We start from the raw sequence: 22,633 nt of genomic DNA, 5'->3' as shown, positions 1-22,633 counted from the left end.
GATAGGGCTTTGAGCAACTTGATCCAGTGGGAGGTGTCCCTGCCAATGACAGGAGGATTTGGAAATGAATGGGCTTTAAGGTCCCTTCCAAGCCAAACCAGTCTATGATTCTATGAAAATAATATTTTGAGAAGTTTTAGCCAACCAGACATTAAATAAATGTGATACAAATCCTGCCTTCAGAGTTATCTCAGACATCAGGAGGGTAAATCTCTTACTTTCTCCATTGGGAACAGGTAGAGTTCCTACTGAAGTAAATGAAAGGCAGGCTGGGAAAGGAAGAAATGAGACTGAGGAATAATTTTGGCTAAGTCCTACTCCTGTAGGACAGTGAGCCATTTGAGGCATGCAGTCTCAGAAAATTGTCTGCTTTAGTTCCTGTGGTCAGAACTGTTTACTGAGATGTGCAGAGTGGCCATTGCAGGTTTAAGTGTCCAGAGAATAAAAACTTTTTTTCAGGCACTGTGTTTTTGTTCCTCTGAGATATCTCATCCAGGGACTTATTCTGGAAATTTCCATTGCCCATTGTATATAATATCTGTAGGTGCTTCAAAGGCATTGTTGGAAGTAGGAACTGACCAGAAGTCCTCACTCTTTCCAGATGCTGGAATGCATTTCAAGCAGGACAAACAGTGTTTTATGTATTACCAGGAAAAGTGCAACCTGCAGGACAAGCCACCTCACCACAACTCTTTTTTGTAACCAAAAAATTCAGGTTGCCCAGAGAAGTTGTGGCTGCCCCATCCCTGGGGGTGTTCAAAGCCAGGTGTAATGAGACTTTGAGCAACCTGATCCACTGGGAGGCATCCCTGCCCACGTCAGGGGGGTTGGAACTGGATGGACTTTGAGGTCCCTTCCAACCCAAACCATTCTATGATTCTGTGATTCACACCAATAAATAAATTCCAAAGCCTGATCACTCAGTGCAAGACTCTATAGCCATGCTGCTGGCTATACTTTCTAACTTCCCCTGCATCTCTGCTTTTTGAGGTGTCCTTGTTGATCCACAGCTTTATGGGTTTCACGGACTATCTGTTCTACTAGAGACATTGCTTCGAAATTTTAGTTCACCATATGCACTGTAACTGGCAAGTTTAGTGAAAGCCCTTCCAAAAACTTGAGGCAAAACATGCAGCTGTCAAAGGCAGGATTAATTAACCCATCTTACATGATAGGTCTTTGTGTTTATGGAGTGATAACTGTGTCCTCTAATTTTTAGGACATTTTCTGTTCTCCAGAGGCCCAGTGATAATGAGATTTTGCCAAATTATTGTTTAGCTGTCAAGCTGTTTGTCTGTACTTCATATGTAGATGAAGATAATTTTCTAGGAAAGGCCCCACCACAGCAGAGAGCAGATCAGTTCCTTGTGGCAAAATACAACGCGCAGGGAGTAACCTTCCTGCTACAGTCTTTGGCTGACGAGGCCAGATCGTACAAGTTATAATAGAGTCATAGAGGTTGGAAAAGACATCTAAGCTCAGCCAGTCCAACCATCAGCCCAAACCCACCGTGCCGACTGAACTGTGTCCCCAAGTGCCACAGCCGCACATTTTTTAACCCCTCTAGGGATGGAGACTCCACCCCTGCCCTGGGCAGCCTCTGCCAGGGCTTCACCACTCTTTTGGTAAAGAAATTTTTCCCAATATCCAAAGCTAGAGACATTTTATTGTGAGATGCACAGGCAGCTTTATCTAGACCCCTGGGTATCATTGACAGGAAGCCATTCTGAGACTTCTTACAGTTTTGCTGAAGGGTTGCCTTGAGTGTGCTAAATGACATAATATACCGTGTGTGCACGTTCCAAACTATGGAATGGCTGTAGCCTGTAGGTGTTTCAGCACTGAATGACCATCTAAGTACTGCACCTTTCACGGTAAGTCATCTAACACAGCTAATACTGAGTGTTTGGGTGTTTGCTTACAGCTGCTCTACAAACACTGCAAAGTGGGCTAAAGAGTGAGTAGTGGAGAAAACAGCGGGAAGTGGAGTAACCTGCATAACCTGCACCCCATGATGGGCTAAATGGGTCTTTTCATTGCTACGTTCTGATACATATTGGGTATTTCGCAAAACCCATTTGTATGGTGGGAGGCAGGAGCTCTAGGCAGATAGCAACAGTCTTTCAAAAGCCTGACTTAGCAGCAAAACCGAAACAAAATAATATCCAGGCAAAGAAAGATTGAGGCTGCTGTTTCATTTAGTGCTTTCCTGAGGTCATAAATCACTGAAGTTTACACATGCTTGAGAGCAGATTGCTCCTTTCTGTTCTATAAAGTGCATGGTTTGGTTTTAAACAATCAAAGCACATTGGGATCTATGTGATGACTGACATCTATGGCAGCCATGCTCACCAGCACAGTGCCCAGATGTCCAGGTCAGGTACTCGGTGCCCAGCATGTGCCTTCAATTCCTTGTTGCTGTCCTCTGAGGGACAGCTACTGAAATCCTTCTACTCCTCTAATTCTCAGCTGCCTTGGGCTGCATTCCAGTTTTAGTGGTACCTACAGCTGGTTATGGTTTAATGCTGTCATGCTGTTCCTAAGGCAGGGGAGAGGAGCTGGATTTGTTTTTCTTCTATGAAATGTAGAGTTGAAACAAACAGTGTAAGTGGAAGAGAGGCAAAATCTTGGAAATGACACTGTAAATGTAACTCATAAAAATAAGAAACATCCATATGACATCCAGAGAGACCCTGGCAGGCTGGAGGGGTGAGCCTGTGCGAACCTCATGAAGTTCAACAAGGCCAAGCAGAAGGTCCTGCAGTTGGATCAGGGCAATCCCAAGCACAAATACAGGCTGGATAGAGAACTGATTGAGAGCAGCCCTGAGGAGAAAGACTTGGTGGTGTTGGTGGATGAGAAGCTTAACATGAGCCAGCAATGTGCACTCACAGTCCAGAAAGCCAGGGTGTGTCCTAGGCTGCATCTAAAGCAGTGGGACCAGCAGGGTGAGGGAGAGGATTCTGTCCCTCTGCTCTGCTCTGGTGAGACCTCACCTGGAGCCCTGCATCTACCTCTGGAGTCCTCAACACAGTAAGGACATGGATCTGTTGGAGCAAGTCCAGAGAAGGCCACGAGAATGGTCTGGGGGCTGGAGCACCTCCCATACAAGGACAGGCTGAGAGAGTTGGGGTTGTTCAGTCTGGAGAAGAGAAGGCTCTGGAGAGACCTTAGAGCAGCCTCCCAGTACTTGAAAGGGGCTCCAGGAAAGTTGGGGAGGGGCTCTTGATCAGGGAGTGCAGGCACAGGACAAGGCAGGGAGCAGTTTGAAATGGGAATAGGGGAGATTGAGATGAGATGAGATCTTGGGAAGAAATATTTTTCTGTGAGGTTGGGGTGATCCAGGCCCAAGTTGCCCAGAGAAGTGTTGGCTGCCCCATCCCTGGAGGTGTTCAAGGCCAGATTGGGTGAGATGTTGAGCAACCTGATCTAGTGGAAGGTATCTCTGCCTGTGGCAGATGGTTGGAACTTAAGGTCTCTTACAACCCAAACCATTATATGATTCTATGATATAGCCTCTTTTCAGTAGTGTCTTTAACAAGTGTGTTCTTTATCCCCTGGCAGAAACCCTGTTAAGCCTGTGCAAAGAGTATCCATAGTTGACTCAGGTGCTATGATGGTTTGGTATAAATTTACCAAGCCAAATAGTCTTAATACAGACCTGGCCTGAATAACCTGTCCATGCCCGTAAGACCAGTCTAGCTAGAAGGGAGCAAGGACTTGGACTGAAGGCTTCCAGTTACAAAATTAGAGCCTTAGTGAGCAGCCAGCTCTTTGTCTTGGGTGGATACTCTTTTTCTAAACCTGTGACTCCCTGACCTCACAATCAGGAGCTCTGCTTACTTGCACTTGAAGGAATTTTTAATGAGTATCAGAAACAGACATTGAGTGATCATTTCTATTAGATAGGATGTTAGCAGAGAATTGCCTTACTTTGTTCGAAGTAATGTTAGGCTTGTGCAATGCAAACTATATGGAAATTGCCTATCATGAAAAGACGTGCCTAGCTGCTCAATTGTTGGAAGAAAATGAGGAATTACTCAGACATGCCACTTAGTTATTAGCGAGTATTAATAACATGCCTGGCATGATACATCAGAAATGGACAGGCCAGGAAATAAGCTTCTAATTATCTACAGAACAAGTCCAGCCCAGCACGCTCTCTGGTCCTGAAATTCGATGTTCCTGTTCATTGTATAAACACCAAGAATTAAAAACAAACAAGGAAAAAAATCCCGAAATTGTTGATGTAGTCCCTTGCAGGAATGAGTTCCAACGGTGCCTTGTGCATAGTATAAGAGAGTATTTAATTCCTTTAATCAGTTTTAATTATATTTTGTGCTTCACTTAACTGTTCTTTTATTATTGTTACAAGAGGATAAATAAAAGTATCTTAGAATCATAGAATCACAGAATGGTTTGAGTTGGAAGGCACCTTAAAGCCCCCCAGTTCCAGCCCTCCTGCCATGGGTGGGGATACGTCCCACTGGATCAGATTGCTCAAAGCCCCATCCAACCTGGCCTTGAACACCTCCAGGGATGAGGCAGCCACTACTTCTCTGTGCAGCCTGGGCCAGGGCCTTACCGTCCTTGTTGTGAAGAATTTCTTCCTAATGTCTCATCTGAATCTTCCCCTTTAAAATTTAAAGCCACCACCCACACCCCCCCATCCCATTACTACAGGCCCTTGTAAAATGTCCCTACCCAGCTTTCCTGGAGCCCTTTTCAGTACTGGTGTTTTGTGGAATCAAACCCTATAACCCAACCCTCCTTGTCTGCTTTCACTCATCAATTGGAGGTTGCTCTAAGGTCTTCCCAGAGCCTTCTCTTCTCCAGGCTAAACAACGCCAACTCTCTCAGCCTGTCCTCATAGCAGAGGTGCTCCAGCCCTCAGATCACCTTCATCATCTCTACAATTTTTCTTTTTGTCTAACTCTTCTCTCTATACTAAGTTGTTTGAAGGTTTTTCATTCTCTTCACGTGGAAATTTTCCAGGTTTGTGATTTAAGTTAGCTGATTTGGACTCATTCCTTATTCTGCTGTGCTGAGAAAAAAGACTCTGTTCAACTCTGCAGAGAAACCAAAACCCTCCTACTCCTTCCTTGTTACTTCTACTTTAATGTAGTATTAGGTGTTCATTATATCTCCTCCTGCACAATCACAATTCATTATTATTGTGCCTTGAGGTGGCAGTTTGTTTCCTAGCACCCAGTCAGAGTGAGCAGTGGATTTACTTCTCTTCCATTATGAGCAAGGCTTGTGGTCTGAAGTGCTTCCAGCTTATAGGGGGAATTTGGACATCAATTCCTACTAAAGTTAATGTGAGTGAAGTGTCCATATTCTTGCAAAAGCTTTTGAAGTCTCATCTGCAACCTTTTAGCTTCTTTGTAAAGATATTTAAAGTGCTTCTTTTTAAAGGTATTGCTCTGTGATCTCTGGGGTGAGAGTTTCTGTGGCTCTGCTGGAGGGAGTTTGCATCTGGAGCAGGACTGATGTACATTCCAGCCAGTGATTTCTCACGGGACTCCTGGGGAGGTGGAGTAGAGAAACAGTTAGGGAGGGAAGATATGGATTGTGGGTGGCTCTTCCCTATGCTGAATCAAAAGTGGCAATTCAGTTTTTCCACCAGCACTTATTGTGATGCAAAGGAATGCAAACTGGTGCAACAGAAGCTTCTGCAATGTTAAAAACTAGAGTTTCCAAATGTTTGTGAATAGATCAGGCTGTCCGAGGGAGGTGGTGGCTTTCGCTTCCAAGGCAGTAATATGCTAGGATTAGCTGTCTAAAACAGGCTTAGATTTAAGCTCCACGATGTCTGGCTGAAATGCTGGGGAACATAAATCAGTAATTTGTTTTGCTTACAAATGTTATGCAGAACCAACTTGCAGTGTTTTACCAAATTCCTTGAGTGTATGGGAATGTCCTATCCTAGTGCAGCCACAGCTGAGGAATTCCCATTTCCCCAGCCAGAGGAATTCCCATTTCCCCAGCCATTTCAACAGGAGCCATGGATTATACTCTCTGCACCAGCCCTTTGGTGGAGGTAGAGACCTTATAAATGAATAGTTGAATTGTTAGAATCATAGAATTGTTTGGCTGGAGAAGACCTTTGAGATCAGAGTCCAACCATACCTGTCCACTACTAAACCGTATCCCTGAGCACCTCATCTGCCTGTCTATTAAGTACCACCAGGGATGGAGACTCAACTACTGCCTTGGGCAGCCTCTGCCAGTGCCTGAGAACCCTTTCTGTGAAGATTTTTTTCCTAATATCCAATCTAAACCTCCTTTAGCACAACTCGAGGCCATCTGTGCTGACCTCAGTGCCGGGGAAAGTCATGGAACAGGTAATCTTGAGTGCTATCATGAAGCACATGCAAGAGAACCGGGTGATCAGGCCCAGTCAATACGGGTTTACAAAAGGCAGATCTTGCCAAACTAACCTGATCACCTTCTATGACAAAATGACTCGACTACTGGATGGGGGAAAGGCTGTGGATGGAGTCTTCTTGGACTTCGGTAAAGCCTTTGACACAGTTTCTCACAGCATTCTGCTTCAGAAACTGTCAGCCTCTGGCCTGGACAGGCGCACACTCTCCTGGGTTGAAAACTGGTTGGATGGCCGGGCCCAGAGAGTGGTGGTTAATGGAGTTAACTCCAGCTGGAGGCCAGTCACAAGTGGGGTTCCTCAGGGCTTGGTACTCGGTCCAGCCCTGTTCAATGTCTTGATCAATGACCTGGATGAAGGCATTGAGTGCACCCTCAGCAAGTTTGCAGATGACACTAAGCTGGATGGAAGTGTGGATCTGCTGGAGGGCAGGGGGGGCTCTGCAAAGGGACCTAAACAGGCTGGACCGTTGAGCTGAGGCCAATGGCATCAGGTTCAACAAGGCCAAACACCGGGTCCTGCACTTGGGGCACAACAACCCTGTGCAGTGCTACAGACTGGGGGAAGAGTGGCTGGAGAGCTGTACAGAGGAGAAGGACCTTCGGGTAATGGTTGACAGCCGACTGAACGTGAGCCAGCAGTGTGCCCAGGTGGCCAAGAAGGCCAATGGCATCTTGGTTTGTATCAGAAACGGTGTGACCAGCAGGTCCAGGGAGGTTATTCTCCCTCTATACTCGGCACTGGTGAGACCGCACCTTGAGTACTGTGTTCAGTTCTGGGCCCCTCACCACAAGAAGGATGTTGAGGCTCTGGAGTGTGTCCAGAGAAGAGCAATGAAGCTGGTGAGGGGGCTGGAGAACAAGTCTTACGAGGAGTGGCTGAGAGAGCTGGGGTTGTTTAGCCTGGAGAGGAGGAGACTGAGGGGAGACCTTATTACTCTCTACAACTACCTGAAAGGAGGTTGTGGAGAGGAGGGAGCTGGCCTCTTCTCCCAAGTGACTGAGGACAGGACAAGGGGGAATGGCCTGAAGCTCCGCCAGGGAATGTTCAGGCTGGATATCAGAAAAAAATTCTTCACAGAAAGAGTCATCAGGCACTGGAACAGGCTGCCCAGGGAGGTGGTCGAGTCACCTTCCCTGGAGGTGTTTAAGGAACAGGTTGATGAAGTACTTAGGGACATGGTTTAAGGGAGTGTTAGGAATGGTTGGACTCAATGACCCAGTGGGTCCTTTCCAACCTAGTGATTCTATGATTCTATGATTTCCTCTCATCCTATCACTTGTTACTTGAGAGAAGAGACCAGCACCTACCTCACAACATCCTCCTTTCAGGGAGCTGTAGACAGTGATAAGGTCTGCCCTCAGCCTCTAGGTTCTTGTTCTAGCAAGGCGAAATGGGAAGCTTTTTGCTCTTTTTCATTTCTACTCAATCTTTACATAGATAATTTCAGGCTAAAAGAGAAGAGAATCCAGACTTCTCTAAATGTCCCCAACAGAAAAATCTGACAGGTAATTTACAGTGATCAGTATTTTCTAGTGGAGGAAGAATTTGGATTTGCTGCCCTCATATGAAGGATTCTGCTAGCAACGTCTAAGAGAAATGGCTACAAAAAGCCTCCTCTTCTGACTGAAAATAGCCAGGATGGAAGTAATATTGATTCTGTGGACTTAAATACTAGCATTTGTCTTCATCGTCTTTGCTTCCCTCCTCCATGTACCTCCATATACATAACACATTCAAAGCCATAAATGTCTGGAAGCAGGTGATTGTTTAGTGCTATGTTTTGTCTTATAGCATTATGTAGAATTGGGCCCCTGTTAGCATTGGTCTTATGCAGGGTGTGAGGGAGGTGAAGTAATAAATGCATCACTCATTGATGAGAACCGCATCTGTTCAGAATTCTGGATACAGAACTTACACACACGCACACACAAACCCACACAAAATAAATAGCACTGTATTTTGGCTCACTTCAATAAAGGGTACACGGAGTCCCTGGAGATTTATCCTGTTTATAGCAGCAGTTGCTGACCCTGTAAATCAACTCTACTGCTTTAAAGGGAAGCATAACCATTTGGGATTTAAAAAAATGCAGCTCTCCTCAGTTTCGGTTCAGTGCTTTACCATCCACTATCAAGCTTTCAGTAAAAAGTGGCTCTCTGTAGAAGGATGCTCTGAATGTGGCTTCTGTTTCCCAAAATCAGTCTCCTTTTAAAAATATTGGTAGACTGAGTGCCAGGCAGTGTTTTCATACAACGGTTTGTGTTTGGAAGGGACTTTGAAGCCCATCCAGTTCAACCCCCCTGCCATGGGCAGGGACGCCTCCCACTGGATCAGGTTGCTCAAAGCCCCATCCAACCTGGCCTTGAACACCTCCAGGGATGGGGCAACCTCTTCCAGTGCCTCACCACCCTCGTCATAAAGAATTCCATTCTAATGTCTACTCTAAACCATCCCCTTCCAATTTAAAGCCATTTTGCCTTGTTCTATCACTACAGGCCCTTGTAAAAAGTCCTCAGCTTTCCTATTAGCCCCCCTCATGTACTGGAAGGCCACTGTAAGGTCTCCCCAGAGCCTTCTCTTCTCCAGGCTGAGCAACCCCAACTCTCTCAGCCTGTCCTCATATGGGAGGTGCTCCAGCCCTCAGATCATCTTTGTAGCTTCCTCTGGACCCATTCCAACAATTCCATATCCTTCTTATGTTGGGGATTCCAGAACTGGACACAGGGCTCCATGGAGAGGGGTCTCAAAACCCAGGCTTGGTGCAGGCTGGAGATCTGAACATGACACAGGAATGACTGTTGTGCTTATACAACCCATCTCCTCTGTAGATACAAAAAGCCTCTACAAATCATTACAAATTTAATCCCCTTAGAGATTTGTGAGATTATGTTAGATCTGGTTTGCAAGTTCAGCTCTGTATATTTTTTATTGGGTAATTAGAAAAGACTTTGCTCTAGATGCTAAAATCTACAAGCCGTTTTATCACTGGAGGGAGTAGAACGTCTCTAAACTTGTTTTTGTATCCTTTCATTCTTGCTGTGTCCAGCTGCAAGAATCAGATTGTGGCCTAAGGTAGAGAGCTTCAGCAGACTTACCATAAAAGATCTTTTAAGATAAAAAAAACACCTCAGGGCATGGTGCTGAGGATTCAGCATGTGTTTCTTTTCCCTCCTGAGTTGGCTCCCCAGTTAGAAGCTGTGCATCACAGCAGTATGCTAGGTGTTTTGTTGCTGGAAGTGAAAAAGAATGATTAAAAAGAACGATACACGCAAAACCCAAGGTCCTGAAAACTGCATTAGAAATCCTGTGTCTCTCTACAAAGGAATAGAAAGAGATTTGGAGAGCATACAGCTTTTTTGTGTATAAACAATGAAGGTGTTTGTATAGGTGTAGATGTGAAATAAGCTGTTGGGAATGCTTTTGCACGCTGAGTGCTGCTCTCACATCTTAGCAAAGATTTGAATGCTACTGTGTACAAATACACATATAATTCTAAGGAACCAGTGAAACTGGATACTGGAAGGACTGTTTGTGATTTTCTGAAGTATACTACATAAATGGTAGCTGTGGAAATGTCCTTCACTTTGCTACAGGCTGGTCTCTGACAAAGATTGGCCCTGGAACGTCACATTTTAAAGGTCACTACAGGAAAGCTGGGAAGGGCTCTTTATCAAGGATTGCAGGGACAGGATAAGGGGGAATGGTTTTAAGCTGCGAGAGGGGAGATTGAGATGACATCTTAGGAAGAAATGTTTTCCTGTGAGGGTGGGGAGGCCCTGGTCCAGGCTGCCCACAGAACTGGTGACTGCTCCATCCCTGAAAGTGTTCAAGGCCAGGTTGGATGGGGCTTGGAGCAACCTGATCCAATGGGGGGTGTCCCTGCCCATAGCAAAGGGGTTGGAACTGGATGGGCTTTAAGTTCATTCCAACCCAAACCATTCTATGATTTTATGATACCATATCCAGTTTAATATTTGAAGTAGAAGTTGTCCCCTTCTTCAACTTTACGCGTGGAAATTGCTTTGCAACTTCCATTTTGAGGCTTTTGGCTTCCTTCGAAAAAGCAAGCAGAAAGCTTCATGAGGCCATTTCCTAGCTGTTCTTTTAAGTGCCAGTATTTAATGGGATCAAATTTGGGTTGTGCATTGTCTGCTAAGCTGCAGTTTTTATTACTGAAGCTAAGTTTAGATTCTAAATATTATGCTCCAGATGTGTTAATCAGAAATCATTACTAGTCTTTATTGCAGAGATGTTTTCAAGATTCAGTGCGTATTTACTGCCAGAGCAGTTAGTGAGTGTTTTTTTCAAATCTCCCTCTTGAAGATTAAATAGGATTTGCATATTGCTAGTGAGCTGCATAAAGTGTAGTCCCCTAGCTACTTCCTCCATGATCCGAGGATCTACATGGAAATAACAGGCAGTGTCCACCTACAGTTTCCATCCTACATCAAACCACAATCCCATTCAGTTCCAGGGACTGCACAGCGGTTTTGAACAGGACATGTGGGAAGTCAAATGCAAAGTCAGGCAAAACAGTTGCTGTTGGGAACTCGAAGGAGACAAAACTCAAGGAAGCAAAGGAGAAAGATATTGGCACCCATGTCCAGTCAGCTTTGAACTGTTGAAACAGTATTGAGAGAGATTTGTATATTGCCTGTTCTAGGCCCAAAGCATATCTTTAGAGGGTGGCAGATAGAAGTTGAGTAGGGTTGATACTTCTGTTCACAGATGCCTCACCTGGAGTGCTGTGTTCATTTCTGGAACTCAGCGTAGGAAGGACATTGGAGTGAGTGCAGCAGAGGAGCACAGAGATGATCTGAGGGCTGGAGCACCTCCCATACAAGGACAGGCTGAGAGAGATGGGGTTGTTAAGCCTGAAGAAGAGAAGGGTCTGGGGAGACCTTGGAGCAGCCTCCCAGTACTGAAAGGGGCACCAGGAAAGCTGGGGAGACGCTCTTGGTCAGGGAGTGCAGGGATAGAACAAGGGGGAATGATTTTAAGCTGAAAGAAGGGATATTGAGATGAGATTTTAGGAAGAAAAGTTTTTCTGTGAGGATGGTGAGGCCCTACCCCAAGGTTCCCCAGAGAAGTGGTGGCTGCCCCATCCCTGGAGGTGTTCAAGGCCAGGCAGAATGGGGCTTTGAGTAACCTGATGTAGTGGAAGGTGTCCCTGCCCATGGCAGGGAGGTTGGAAAAAAACATGGTAGAATATTTCTGATCTCTTGTAAATAAACGCTCTGAACTACAGAGCACAGAGGCTTGAAAAATCTGTAATGTCTGTATTTTTTTTTTAAAATTTCAGCTCATTCAGACAAACAAATTGAAACATTATCCCAGCATCCATGGAGACTTCAGCAATGACTTCAAGCAGCCGTGTGTTGTGTTTACTGGACATCCCTCTCTCAGATTTGGGGATGTTGTTCATTTCATGGAACTATGGGGAAAATCCAACTTGAACACTGTTATATTCACAGGTAAGTACAATGCAGTTATGATTATCAAATTAATGATAGATTGTGCTCTCTGACTAAGTGTGGCCACATCCTAGGGGCTTTATTCATTTATCCTGGGGCAGAAGTTCCTGACTTCAGTAGGAGCTCATCTAAATTAAGACCCCAGGATTTACTGTAGGGATAAATGTAATTATTGTGCCATTTAATTCATTTTAGCCCTGCAGAGCCAACCTTTGCCATGCAGAGACCATTCCTGCCATTTCTAAGCACAATCTGTGTTATGCGCAGCAGTAAAATGCCTACAGGAAATTAATTTTTGGATTAGAAGCAGCTGGCTGCAAGTTAAACCCAGACAAGTCCTAATTGATGCTGATCAGAAAGGAGGAACACTTCTCCGGATTCCATTGGAGTCACAAACTCTTTCGTCATCCTTTCTCCTGGCCTTTCATCAACACCTCAAGCAAACAGACAGTTTCTAAAGATGTTCCTGTCATCTCTGCTGTTTCAGAACTGCTCACCCCCCACGGACCTGGCAGTGATGATCTATGTCGTTGCTGCCTTTTGGCTCAGGGCTTTTTTCAGGTGCTTTTTTTGACTGACAGACACATTTGTATTTGAAGCTGAAGGTACAGCTCTAGCTCATACCCTGGAGAGGCGTTTCCTTTCTCAACGACTCAGGCTGCCAGAAACACAAGAGGCCTTTTAAGTTTCTTCACTGCGGCCAGTCTGCCTCTAATGCTGACTGTACTTTTAATGGATTTAATGAATCAGGCCCTGTCCACCTCAGAATGAGCTGTGGTCCGAGATCCACAGGGCTTCTGTGTCCTTGGACCAGCCAGTTATTAGAAACAAAGTATTTAAGAGAGAGCATCAAGCTTTTGTGGAATCTAGCAAAGGAGATCTCTTCCAGAGTTTGATCTCCTTTAAAAACATTTGAAGGCCTTCCCTCAAACTGAAGTTTTGTCCAGGTGCCTCCTCTTTATACCCAATGTACCATCCATACAGAACCCTGCAGGGAGCACTCTTCAGATTTGAGAAGATAAAGAAAGGCCATTGCTACTGATTTTATGTATGAAGAGCTCTGGTTTAGCTGGCAGATTTGTTATATATAACACAGCCAGATTAAAAAGGTGTGGATTTTGGGTAGGACAAAGTAATTAGAACTAGAGACGAGAACACTGATCAAGCCTACTCCCACGGCAAGGGTGTGATGGAGTCCCACAGTTAAGCTTTGGTGTTGTTCAGCCTGGAGAAGGCTCTGGGGAGACCTTAGAGCAGCCTCCCAGTAGTGAAAGGGGCTCCAGGAAAGCTGTGGAGGGGCTCTTGATCAGGGAGTACAGGGATAGGACGAGGGGGAACAGTTGTAAGCTGAAAGAGGGGAGATTGAGATGAGATTTTAGGCAGAAATTTTTTCTTGTGAGGGTGTGAGGCCCTGGCCCAGGTTGTCCAGAGGAGTGGTGGCTGCCCCATCCCTGGAGGTGTTCAAAGCCAGATGATCCAATGGGAGGTGTCCCTGCCCATGGCAGGGGCTTTGGAACTGCATGGGCTTTAATGTCTCTTCCACCCCAAGCCATTCTATGATTCTATGATTTTCCTCCTCTTTTTAGTGAATAGAACTGCTGGAAAGCACATAACCTCCTAAAGCAAAGAGGATTGGGAAAGATTATTTCCTCCCTTCCTTGTTTTTTAGCTGTAGACTTGAGGCTAGTGATGAGCAAACTCCTTTGACTCTTTCACAATATTGGTACCAAGATGGATCACAGTATCATGATACTGTTAAACCAATTTGGGAAGGTTTAAAGAAGTAAGTAATTATCCCTACTGCAAGGGGAGAGAAGATATGTGGAAGTTCCTGCTGAGCAGACAAGACACTTAAATCTGTTTATGCTGGGAAATGGTGCATGGTACCCCAGCACTAACGTCATAGCTGTTACAGTACCCATCACTCCTGACCTTTGAGGTAGCTTCAGGAGATATGACTAATTACAGTAATTGGTAATATTACATTATAGATATCCATTGTCTTGGAAGTAGTGAATTCTACTCCAGTTGGGACTTCAATTAAAACCGGAGCCCATACACCCTCTGCTGGGTTGCATATTTCATGAATCCCTAGGAAATCAGTGGCATTAATCATGTTCTGAATGTTCTACTCAGCATCATCAAGAGTGTCAGAAACTGGCCTTTAATGGCAAGAGCTCTTATCCTGTGACTTCTTGTAGGGAGAGGTAATTAACCTTTCTATATTAAAATGTGACCCTTCTGTGAAATGAGGAAATAGCTCAAGCTTCTTCTATTAGAACATGGTCCTGGGAAGTTGCTAAGGCATCAGAATGGCAGCCATAACAGCACCTTAGGTCATTATGTTTGATATTCGTTCCCAGTTTATGCTTCAAATGAAACTCCTGGTTCTGCTGATCTTGGAGTGCACAGTGATTCCAGGACCTTGTGGTGGTTTGTTTCCTAAATTGGTCTGTCCATGACTTTTAGACTCTGCCGCTGTCTGTAGGCATATCTACCTGGCAGGATGTTCCTAATTCCTTATGACTGTGTCAGCTGGAACAAAGACATCTCTGTCTACAGAAACTCCTACCAGATTAAATTCTTTTGTTCTTAGTAACTCCAGTGGAAATCTGAAGCACCTCCACTGATGCCCGGCATTTTTATTATTTAATTATCTTGATTCTGCTTTTTAAAGATAAAAACTCCTGTAGTTATGTCCTGGTTTCAGCTGGGATCAAGCAATGGAAGCAGAGCCACTGGCAGTGCAGACGCAAACCCATGTGGGCTGCAGCATTGTGGCAAGATACTGCTGCTTGATAGAGAACCTGATTGTAGAAGTATGTTACGTAGGTGCTCACGTACCAGAAGTCAGGCCACTGAAGAACACCTGGGAACAGGCTGCCAGGGAAGTGGTGGTGTCACTATCCCTAGAGGGGTTAAAAAAATGTGTAGATGTGGCACTTCAGGACATGGTTTAAGTAGGTGTGTTATTATTATTTTGGTGGTTGGACTTGATGATCTTAGAGGTCTTTTCCAACCTTAAGGATTCTATGATTCTGTGGTCAAACCATCCAGCAGATGCATCAGGCTGCTGAGATTGAGGTGGCTGGGATGGAGCTGGACTGGCAACAAAAGGGTGGATTGTTTATAGCTTGGTGGGCCCATGACACCTTAGGTCATCAAGGAAGAAATGTGACATAGAGATGATGATCATGATTGAGGGGTTAACTCAACCGTGGACACTACTGAAAGAAATCTGGTCCATTGAAGTGGACCAATGTGTGCTTGCAGACCAGAAAGCCAAGCATATCCTGGGCCGCATCCAAAGCAGTGGGACCAACAGGGCGAGGGAGGGGATTCTGCCCCTCTGCTCTGCTCTTGTGAGACGTAACCTGAAGCCCTGTGTTCAGTTCTGGAGTCCTCAGCACAGGAAGGACATGGATCTGTTGGAGCAAGTCCAGAGGAGGCCACAAGTATGATCCAAGAGCTGGAGCACCTCCTATATGAGGACAGGCTGAGAGAGTTGGGGTTGTACAGTCTGGAGAAGAGAAGGCTGCAGGAATACCTAAGGGTAGTCTTCCAGAACTTAAAGGGAGCCTACAGGAAAGCTGGGGAGAGGCCCTTGATCAGGGAGTGCAGAGATAGGATGAGGGGGCTTAGTTTGAAGCTGAAAGAAGGGAGAGTGAAATAAGATACTAGGAAGAAATGTTTTCCTGTGAGGGTGGGGAGGCCTTGGCCCAGGTTACCCAGAGAAGTGGTGGCTGCCCCATCCCTGGAGGTGTTCAAGGTCAGGCTGGAGGAGGCTTTGAATAAGCTGATGCAGTGGGAGGTGTCCCTGCCCATGGCAGGGGCTTGGAACTGCATGTCCTCTAAGGTCCCAAACCATTCTATGGATCTACGATTCTATGAAACAGTATGTGATAGCAGGTGATGTTCTAGCTTTTCCTGTGATGGACTCCTAGTTCCTAGTAATTAGGACCCTTAAACTACAGGCCATGCAGTGTTGTTAATGATGGCACTGCTTGTTCAGTCCCCAGGAGCTAAGTAGTCTCCACCTTTCCAATCTGTAGTGTAAAAAACAACTACAAGAGAATATAGACTGAAACAGCAGCTGCAGATGATAGACAGGACACCAGCTGTGTGTGAGATGTGGTGCTACTCTCCTTAGAGCTTGTGTCATCTGCAAATGTTAATGCTGAACAACGTTGAAAAGATTATTGATTAAAATGCAGAATACCACTAATCCACAAGGAAATTGTAGGAGAAAACATGGTAGAAAGAAGTCTGCTGCTTGCTCAGTCTACAATAACAGCAATGCTTTAAAAACTACCTCCCTAGTAGATCTTAAAACAGCTCACGCATGCCACGTTAGTGCTGTACAGTTCCAGCATTTATAACTCGGTGTCACACAGCAGTAAATCATATGTCCTGGTGGAAAGGCTATGGACCTGTAATTCTGTCAGAAGAAGTCAATATGTGTCCTTGGCAGGTGCTGTCTCCCATCAGATGGGTGACTTCTGATTTTTGGTAGTTTCCAGCCAGCTATCCCTGTCTGTGGTGTGAGTTCACCATGAGACTTGTTCAAGTTATGGTTTTCACATATTATAAATCTTCAAAGTCCTGTGTTAGAATTCCTTCATTAGAATTTCTCACTTTTCCAAGGCTTTTATGTTTTCATTAGTTGTTCGGAGAGACTATAGACTGGATGCCAATTTGGGTTCTTAGCTCAGGAATTCCACGTCTGTACATTATCATAGAATCATAGAATGGTTTGGGTTGGAAAGGACCTTAAAGGCCATCCAGTCCCAAGCCCCCTGCCATGGGCAGGGACACCTCCCACTGGATCAGGTTGCTCTATGCCCCATCCAACCTGGCCTTAAACACCTCCAGGGATGAAGCATCCACAACTTTCCTGAGCAACCTGAGCTGGTGCCTTACCACCCTCACAGGAAAATATTGCTGGTCCCACTGTTTTGGATGCAGCTCAGGACACGCTGAGCTTGAATGTAGCCCTGGACACAGTTCGCTTTCTGGGCTGCCAGCACACATTGCCAACTCATGTTGAGCTTCTTCTGCCCCAGCACCACTAAGTCCTTCCGTTCAGGGCTGCTCTCAGTCCATTCTGCACCCAGCCTATATTTCTGCTTGGGATAAGCATGGTGATGGCACAAGCTTTTCCACACCATTATCTGATCCTACTGATTCAAACTCATGTAGTCTGAGTAGGTGTTGCGTCATGACATTCTTAGGAACAAGCAGTTCAATCTCTGTCATCCAGACCACCAAATTGTATGGAAAAGCTCTCTTCTGGGAGCTTCTCAAACCTACTGTTTGCAGTGTCATTGTACATCTCTAGCAGAGGACCTATGTCTGACTTAAGTTTTCTGGTTTTCCCCAATGAGATTTAAAATGTCTTCTGATTTAAGCTGAAATGACCACTGATCACTCTTCAATGAGCTGCCTTCTCAGTTGTGGTATTTTTAAACTTCTATTCATTGCTATTAACTCCCACTTTTTACATTGATATTTTTAGGCTTTGTTTCATTGCCACTAGTGCATCTGCTTTTAACTAGCGTGGCTTTTTGCCCGATATAATTTTTATTTCATGTTTGTAGATTCATGGCTTTTTGGGCATCTATTAAGATGTTCTTCTGCAACTATCATTTTTCATTGATATTTCTCACTTTGATGTTCCCAGGCAGTTATCCTGACGATTGCTTTAAACTTAGGAAAATTATCCCTTTGACAGTTCCAAACATATGTATCGTTGGCTGTTCTCACAGTGCAAATGTAACCACATGATGTTCACTGATACTTAGCCAGCAGCACATTTTCAGGCTAGCAATTAACTTGTCTTTATCAGTAGAATGAGGCCCAACGTTGAATGTCGGATGCCATGCTGGGTGCCAAACTTCCTGTGGTAGAATTTTAAGGATGTTTTTTCTTCCTGTCTACATGAGAAATGCAGCCATTTGTCCCCCCAGAGTGATGTAGGAACGTAGAAGATAGCTGTCTAAATCTAGACTGAAGTTTCTGTATTGAACTGCATTGGAAGAGGCTGCCCAGGGAAGTGGTGGAGTCACCTTCCCCACAAAAAACTGTTCAAAAAACTTGTGGCCATGGCAGTTCAGGACATGGTTTAGTAGGCACGGTGGTGTTGGTCTGATGATCAGACTGGATGATCTTAGAGGTCTTTTCCATCCTTAATGATTCTATGAAGGTTTCCTCAAGTTAATCGTATTACACAGCCCGAGGAGATACCAGAGAAATAACCATTTTCTAGCAAGGCATTGTGCTTTGCCACTGTGCTTCCCTCTGCTGGTCGTGCTTCGAGGCCTGTGGTTCAGAATAGTCTACCAGTTGTGTCTTTCATGCATCCCCTTCTCTTTTTCCCATTCTCTTCTTACCAAACTAATAGCAATTTTTCCTTTTTAGCATTCCCTTTATGTGCTCTGTTCTACAATCATGTTGGGTAGATAGTGATGACATAAGCTTTTCCACATCATTAGTTGGTGGCCCCCAGAATCAAGTGACTACCTCTGTCGTACACTATGTCACCTATGAGACCCACATCTGGAGTCACCTATGAGACCCAGTCAGTTTACAGATGACACCAAATTGGAGAGGAGTGTTCTTCGGCTGGAGGGCAGGAAGGCTCTGCAGAGGAACCTGGGCAGGTTGGATCCATAGGCCCAGGTAAATAGTATGAGGTTTAACAAGGTCAACTGCCAGGTCCTCCACTCGGGTCACAGCAACTCCATGCAGTGCTCCAGGCTTGGAGAAGAGTGACTGCAAAGCTGCACAAAGGAAAAGGCCCTGGGGATGCTGGTCAACAGTGACTGAACATGAGCCAGCAGTGGCCCAAGTGGCCAAGAAGGCCAACAGCATCCTGGCTCAGATCAGCCATGGAGTGGCCAGCAGGAGGAGGGAAGGGATCGTCCCCTTGCACTCGACACTGCACCTTGAATCCTGGCTTCAGTTTTGGACCCCTCACTCCAAGAAAGACCTTGAGGGGCTGGAACATGTCCAGAGAAGGGGAATGGAGCTGGGGAAGGGTCTGGAGTCCAGGGATTACAGGGGCAGCTGAGGACCTGGGGCTGTTTAGTGTGGAGAAGAGAAGGCTGAGGGAAGACCTCATCGCTCTCTGCAGCTCCCAGAAGGCAGGTTGGAGCCAGGAAGGTACTGTTCTCTTCCCTCAAGTAACAAGTGATGGGATGAGAGGAAATGGGCTCAAGTTGTGCTGAGGGAGCTTTAGATTGGATATTAGGAACAAGGTCTTTCCTGAAAGAGTTTTGAAGCCCTGGCAGAGGTTTAGTAGTGGACAGGTACGGTTGGAGTTGATGATCTCAAAGGTCTTTTTCAACCTAATGATTCTATGACTCTATGATTCTATCAAATACACTGTAAGGAAGAAAGGGAATTAGGAGGCCATGTGTCTGTAGCAGAGGATGTTGTACAGGTTTATCAAGATACAATCTTTATGCTGCGCATTTGTCATAGTGAAAAACAAGCTGACATTTGGGTTACGTTATGATACCAAAAATTTATACATCTTGCCTTCTCTTACAGGACCTGATTAAAAGTAAGAGATTATGGTTTTGTCTTGATTAAATCTGTTATAAAAATCATGCAATAATGTGTTCAAATGAAGTAGTATTGCTCTGTTTCTTGATTAAGGTAAGACTAATTGTGGGCATAATTTCCATCAAATTAACTGAAAATAACGGGTGGAGGAATGAAGAAGAGAGGAGAAATCTGTATCAGAATTAACATTGCTGAACACCAGCTTGTCTAGACTAGAAATGGAATCGTGGAGGAGTTGGGCCATTTTGGTTCTTAACAGCATTCAGGGTTTTCAACATTTCTCTTTTCAGAACCAGATTTCTCATATCTGGATGCTCTGGCTCCTTATCAGCCATTGGCAATGAAATGCGTTTACTGCCCCATTGACACAAGGCTGAATTTTATTCAGGTGTCTAAATTACTGAAAGAAGTCCAGGTAAGGAATTTCTGTTGCCTTTTTTTCTATGTTTCTTCACACACCTGAAATAAACAGTTTGATTCTGAACAACTGTTACGTTAAACAATAGCATAATCAAGAGGAAATCTTCATTGTTACTGCAGTGTTACTTCCCTGGTCAGCAGGACAAGGGAAGGGATCATCCCCCTGCACTCGACACTGGTGAAGCTGCACCTTGAATCCTGGCTTCAGTTTTGGGCTCCTCACTACAAGAAGGATGTTGAGGGGTTGAAGCGTGTCCAGATAAGGGGAACGGAGCTGGGGAAGGGTCTGGAGAACAAGCTTTATGAGAGGCGGCTGAGGGACCTGGGGTTGTTTAGCCTGGAGAAAAGGAGGCTGAGGGGCGACCTTATCACTGTCGAAAACTGCCTTAAAGGAGGTTGGAGCGAGATGGGTGTTGATCTCTTCTCCCAAGTGACAGGAGATAGGGCAAGAGGGAATGGCCTCAATTTGTGCCAGGGGAGGTTCAGATTAGACATCAGGAAAAATTTCTTCATGGAAAGGCACACAAAGAGGCTGCCCAGGAAGGTGGTTGAGTCCCTGTCCCTGGAGGTATTTAAAAGAGGGATAGATGAGGCGCTCAGGGATCTGGTTTGGTTACAGTAGACAGGTACAGTTGGACTTGATGATCACAAAGGTCTTTTCCAACCAAGCAACTCTATGATTCTACCGAAGTATAATGCTGTTTCCAAACAGTTTGCAGAAATACTCTCTTGTCCTCTGCCTTCCTTAAATCCTGCAGCGGTCCTTGTAGTAACCAGTCTGTTCATGCTTTGTTACCTATTGCTGACAGGTCATGAGATCTCAGTATTGCTTATTGAGCTAACATTTTTGCAGCCTTACATGTTGAGACATCTGCCTCACCCCATGCCGTTTTGGGATGGTCTCCACCACTACTGGATTTGCTTCCAATTTCAATGACAAAGATAAGGATAAGGAAGAAGAGCAACAAGAGACAGGATGAGAGGAAATGGCCTCAAGTTGCACCACAGGAGGTTTAGATTGGATATTAGGAAAAATGTCTTTCCTGAACGAGTGGTGAAGCCCTGGCAGAGGCTGCCCAGGGCAGTGGTGGAGTCCCCATCCCTGGAGGGATTCAAAAAGCATGTAGATGTGGCACTTCAGGACATGGTTTAGTAGGCATGGTGGGGTTGGGCTGATGGTTAGACTTATCTTAGAGGTCTTTTCCAGCCTTAGTGATTCTGTGATTCTAAGGAAGAGCTAGTGAAGCTATTGAAAAAAGCTTTTTTCTCTCCTTTCAGCAGCTGACATGACTGCTGATATTGAAGTGGTGATTATGACATAAATTAAAACCGTGTCTCTCTGGACACTGTTGTATACAAAGCAAAGCCTGCTTGCTCTGTGAATAATTTGTTTCAATACTGACTGAATCTTCTGGACTGCATCTTTTGGATGTTGTTTTCATACAGATAAATTAGCTTGGTAACAACAATCTGCAAACCTCCTTATGTCAATGATTACTGTTTTAGGGCAGCAGACAGAACAGAATCATGGAATGATTTGGTTTGGAAGGGACCTTAAGGCCTATCCAGTTCCAACCTCCTGCCATGGGCAGAGACACCTCTCACTGGATCAGGTTGCTCAAAGCCCCATCCAACCTGGCCTTGAATACCTCCAGGGATGAGGCAGCCACCACTTTTCTGGGCAACCTGGGCCAGGGCCTCACCACTCTCAAAGGAAAACATTTCCTCCTAAGATCACACCTCAATCTCCCCTCTTTCAGCTGCAAACCATTCCCCCTCATCCTGTCCCTGCACTCCCTGATCAAGAGCCCCTCCCCAGCTTTCCTGGAGACCCTTTCAGTACTGGAAGCTGCTCTGAGGTCTTCCCAGAGCCTTCTCTTCTCCAGGCTGAACGTGCCCAACTCTCTCAGCCTGTCCTCAGCTGGGAGATGTTCCAGCCCTTGGGTCATCTTTGTGGCCTCCTCTGGACTCGCTCTAAGAGATCCAGAATCAACCAGATGTTTCTGTAAGTCACCACTCTGTTCTTTTCCAGCCTCTCCACGTAGTCTGCCCGGAGCAGTACACTCAACCACCACCCACCCAATCTCATCGCACAGATCTGATGATAGACTGCCAGCCCCCCCCAATGTCCTACCGCAGAGCAGAGGTGCTGACGCTCCCCTACAAGCGGCGCTACGAGAAGATTGAAATCATGCCTGACGTGAGTAACAAAAGTGGGGAAAAAGGTGGTGGCTTCTTGCTCATACAGTCAAATTCAAGTTGCTGCTTCTGTAGGCCCTTTGGCTAAAGCTACCTTATGGCTGTGACTTACTGTTGCCTGTGATCGTGTAAAGCATTTTGTGTCAAATGGAGGGCTAAGAGAGAAGGATTTCTGAGAGAGAATCATGGAATCATTAAGTTTGGAAATTACCTCTATGATGTTGTTCTTTATAAAGAGGTATCGCATCACAAAATACAGAACAAAGAGCAATCTCAGCCAGCCAGGTGTGAGGCAAACCAGTCACCTCCAGTTTAATTATGAGTAAGTAGAGGCACTGCAGTTTGAATTGGTGCCCCAGGGCCATGAAAAGGATCCAGAGAACCTAGAAGCTGGTAGCCAGGAGTTGTCTTTCTCCTTCCTCAGCTGTACCTACTTGTCCTCTTGAGGAGCAGCATTATAGAATCATAGAATAGTAGAATGCTTTGGGTTGGAAAGAACCTTAAAGCCCATCTGGTTCCAGCCCCCTGCCATGGGCAGGAACACCTGTCACTGGATCAGCTTGCTCAAAGCCCCATTCAGCCT

The 22,633-nt window shown here is 45.3% G+C and overlaps 1 protein-coding gene across 3 annotated transcripts in view; it reads left to right on the top strand.

Annotated features, from left to right (window-relative positions):
- The window catches only part of INTS9 (integrator complex subunit 9), a 92,694-nt gene that overhangs the window by 52,900 nt on the left and 17,161 nt on the right, over nucleotides 1-22,633 (top strand). For all 3 annotated transcript variants that reach the window (XM_054063891.1, XM_009563774.2, XM_009563773.2), the window contains 3 exons: nucleotides 11,694-11,865; nucleotides 19,722-19,846; nucleotides 21,884-22,051. In XM_054063891.1, the coding sequence (XP_053919866.1) occupies nucleotides 11,694-11,865; nucleotides 19,722-19,846; nucleotides 21,884-22,051 (465 nt within the window). The remainder of the gene's footprint in view (nucleotides 1-11,693; nucleotides 11,866-19,721; nucleotides 19,847-21,883; nucleotides 22,052-22,633) is intronic.

Source organism: Cuculus canorus, chromosome 3 (genome assembly GCF_017976375.1).
Source record: "Cuculus canorus isolate bCucCan1 chromosome 3, bCucCan1.pri, whole genome shotgun sequence".
In the NCBI taxonomy this organism is placed as follows: Eukaryota; Metazoa; Chordata; class Aves; order Cuculiformes; family Cuculidae; genus Cuculus; species Cuculus canorus.
Note: the sequence above shows the minus strand (reverse complement) of the source record. Positions and strands in the feature narration are given on the sequence as shown.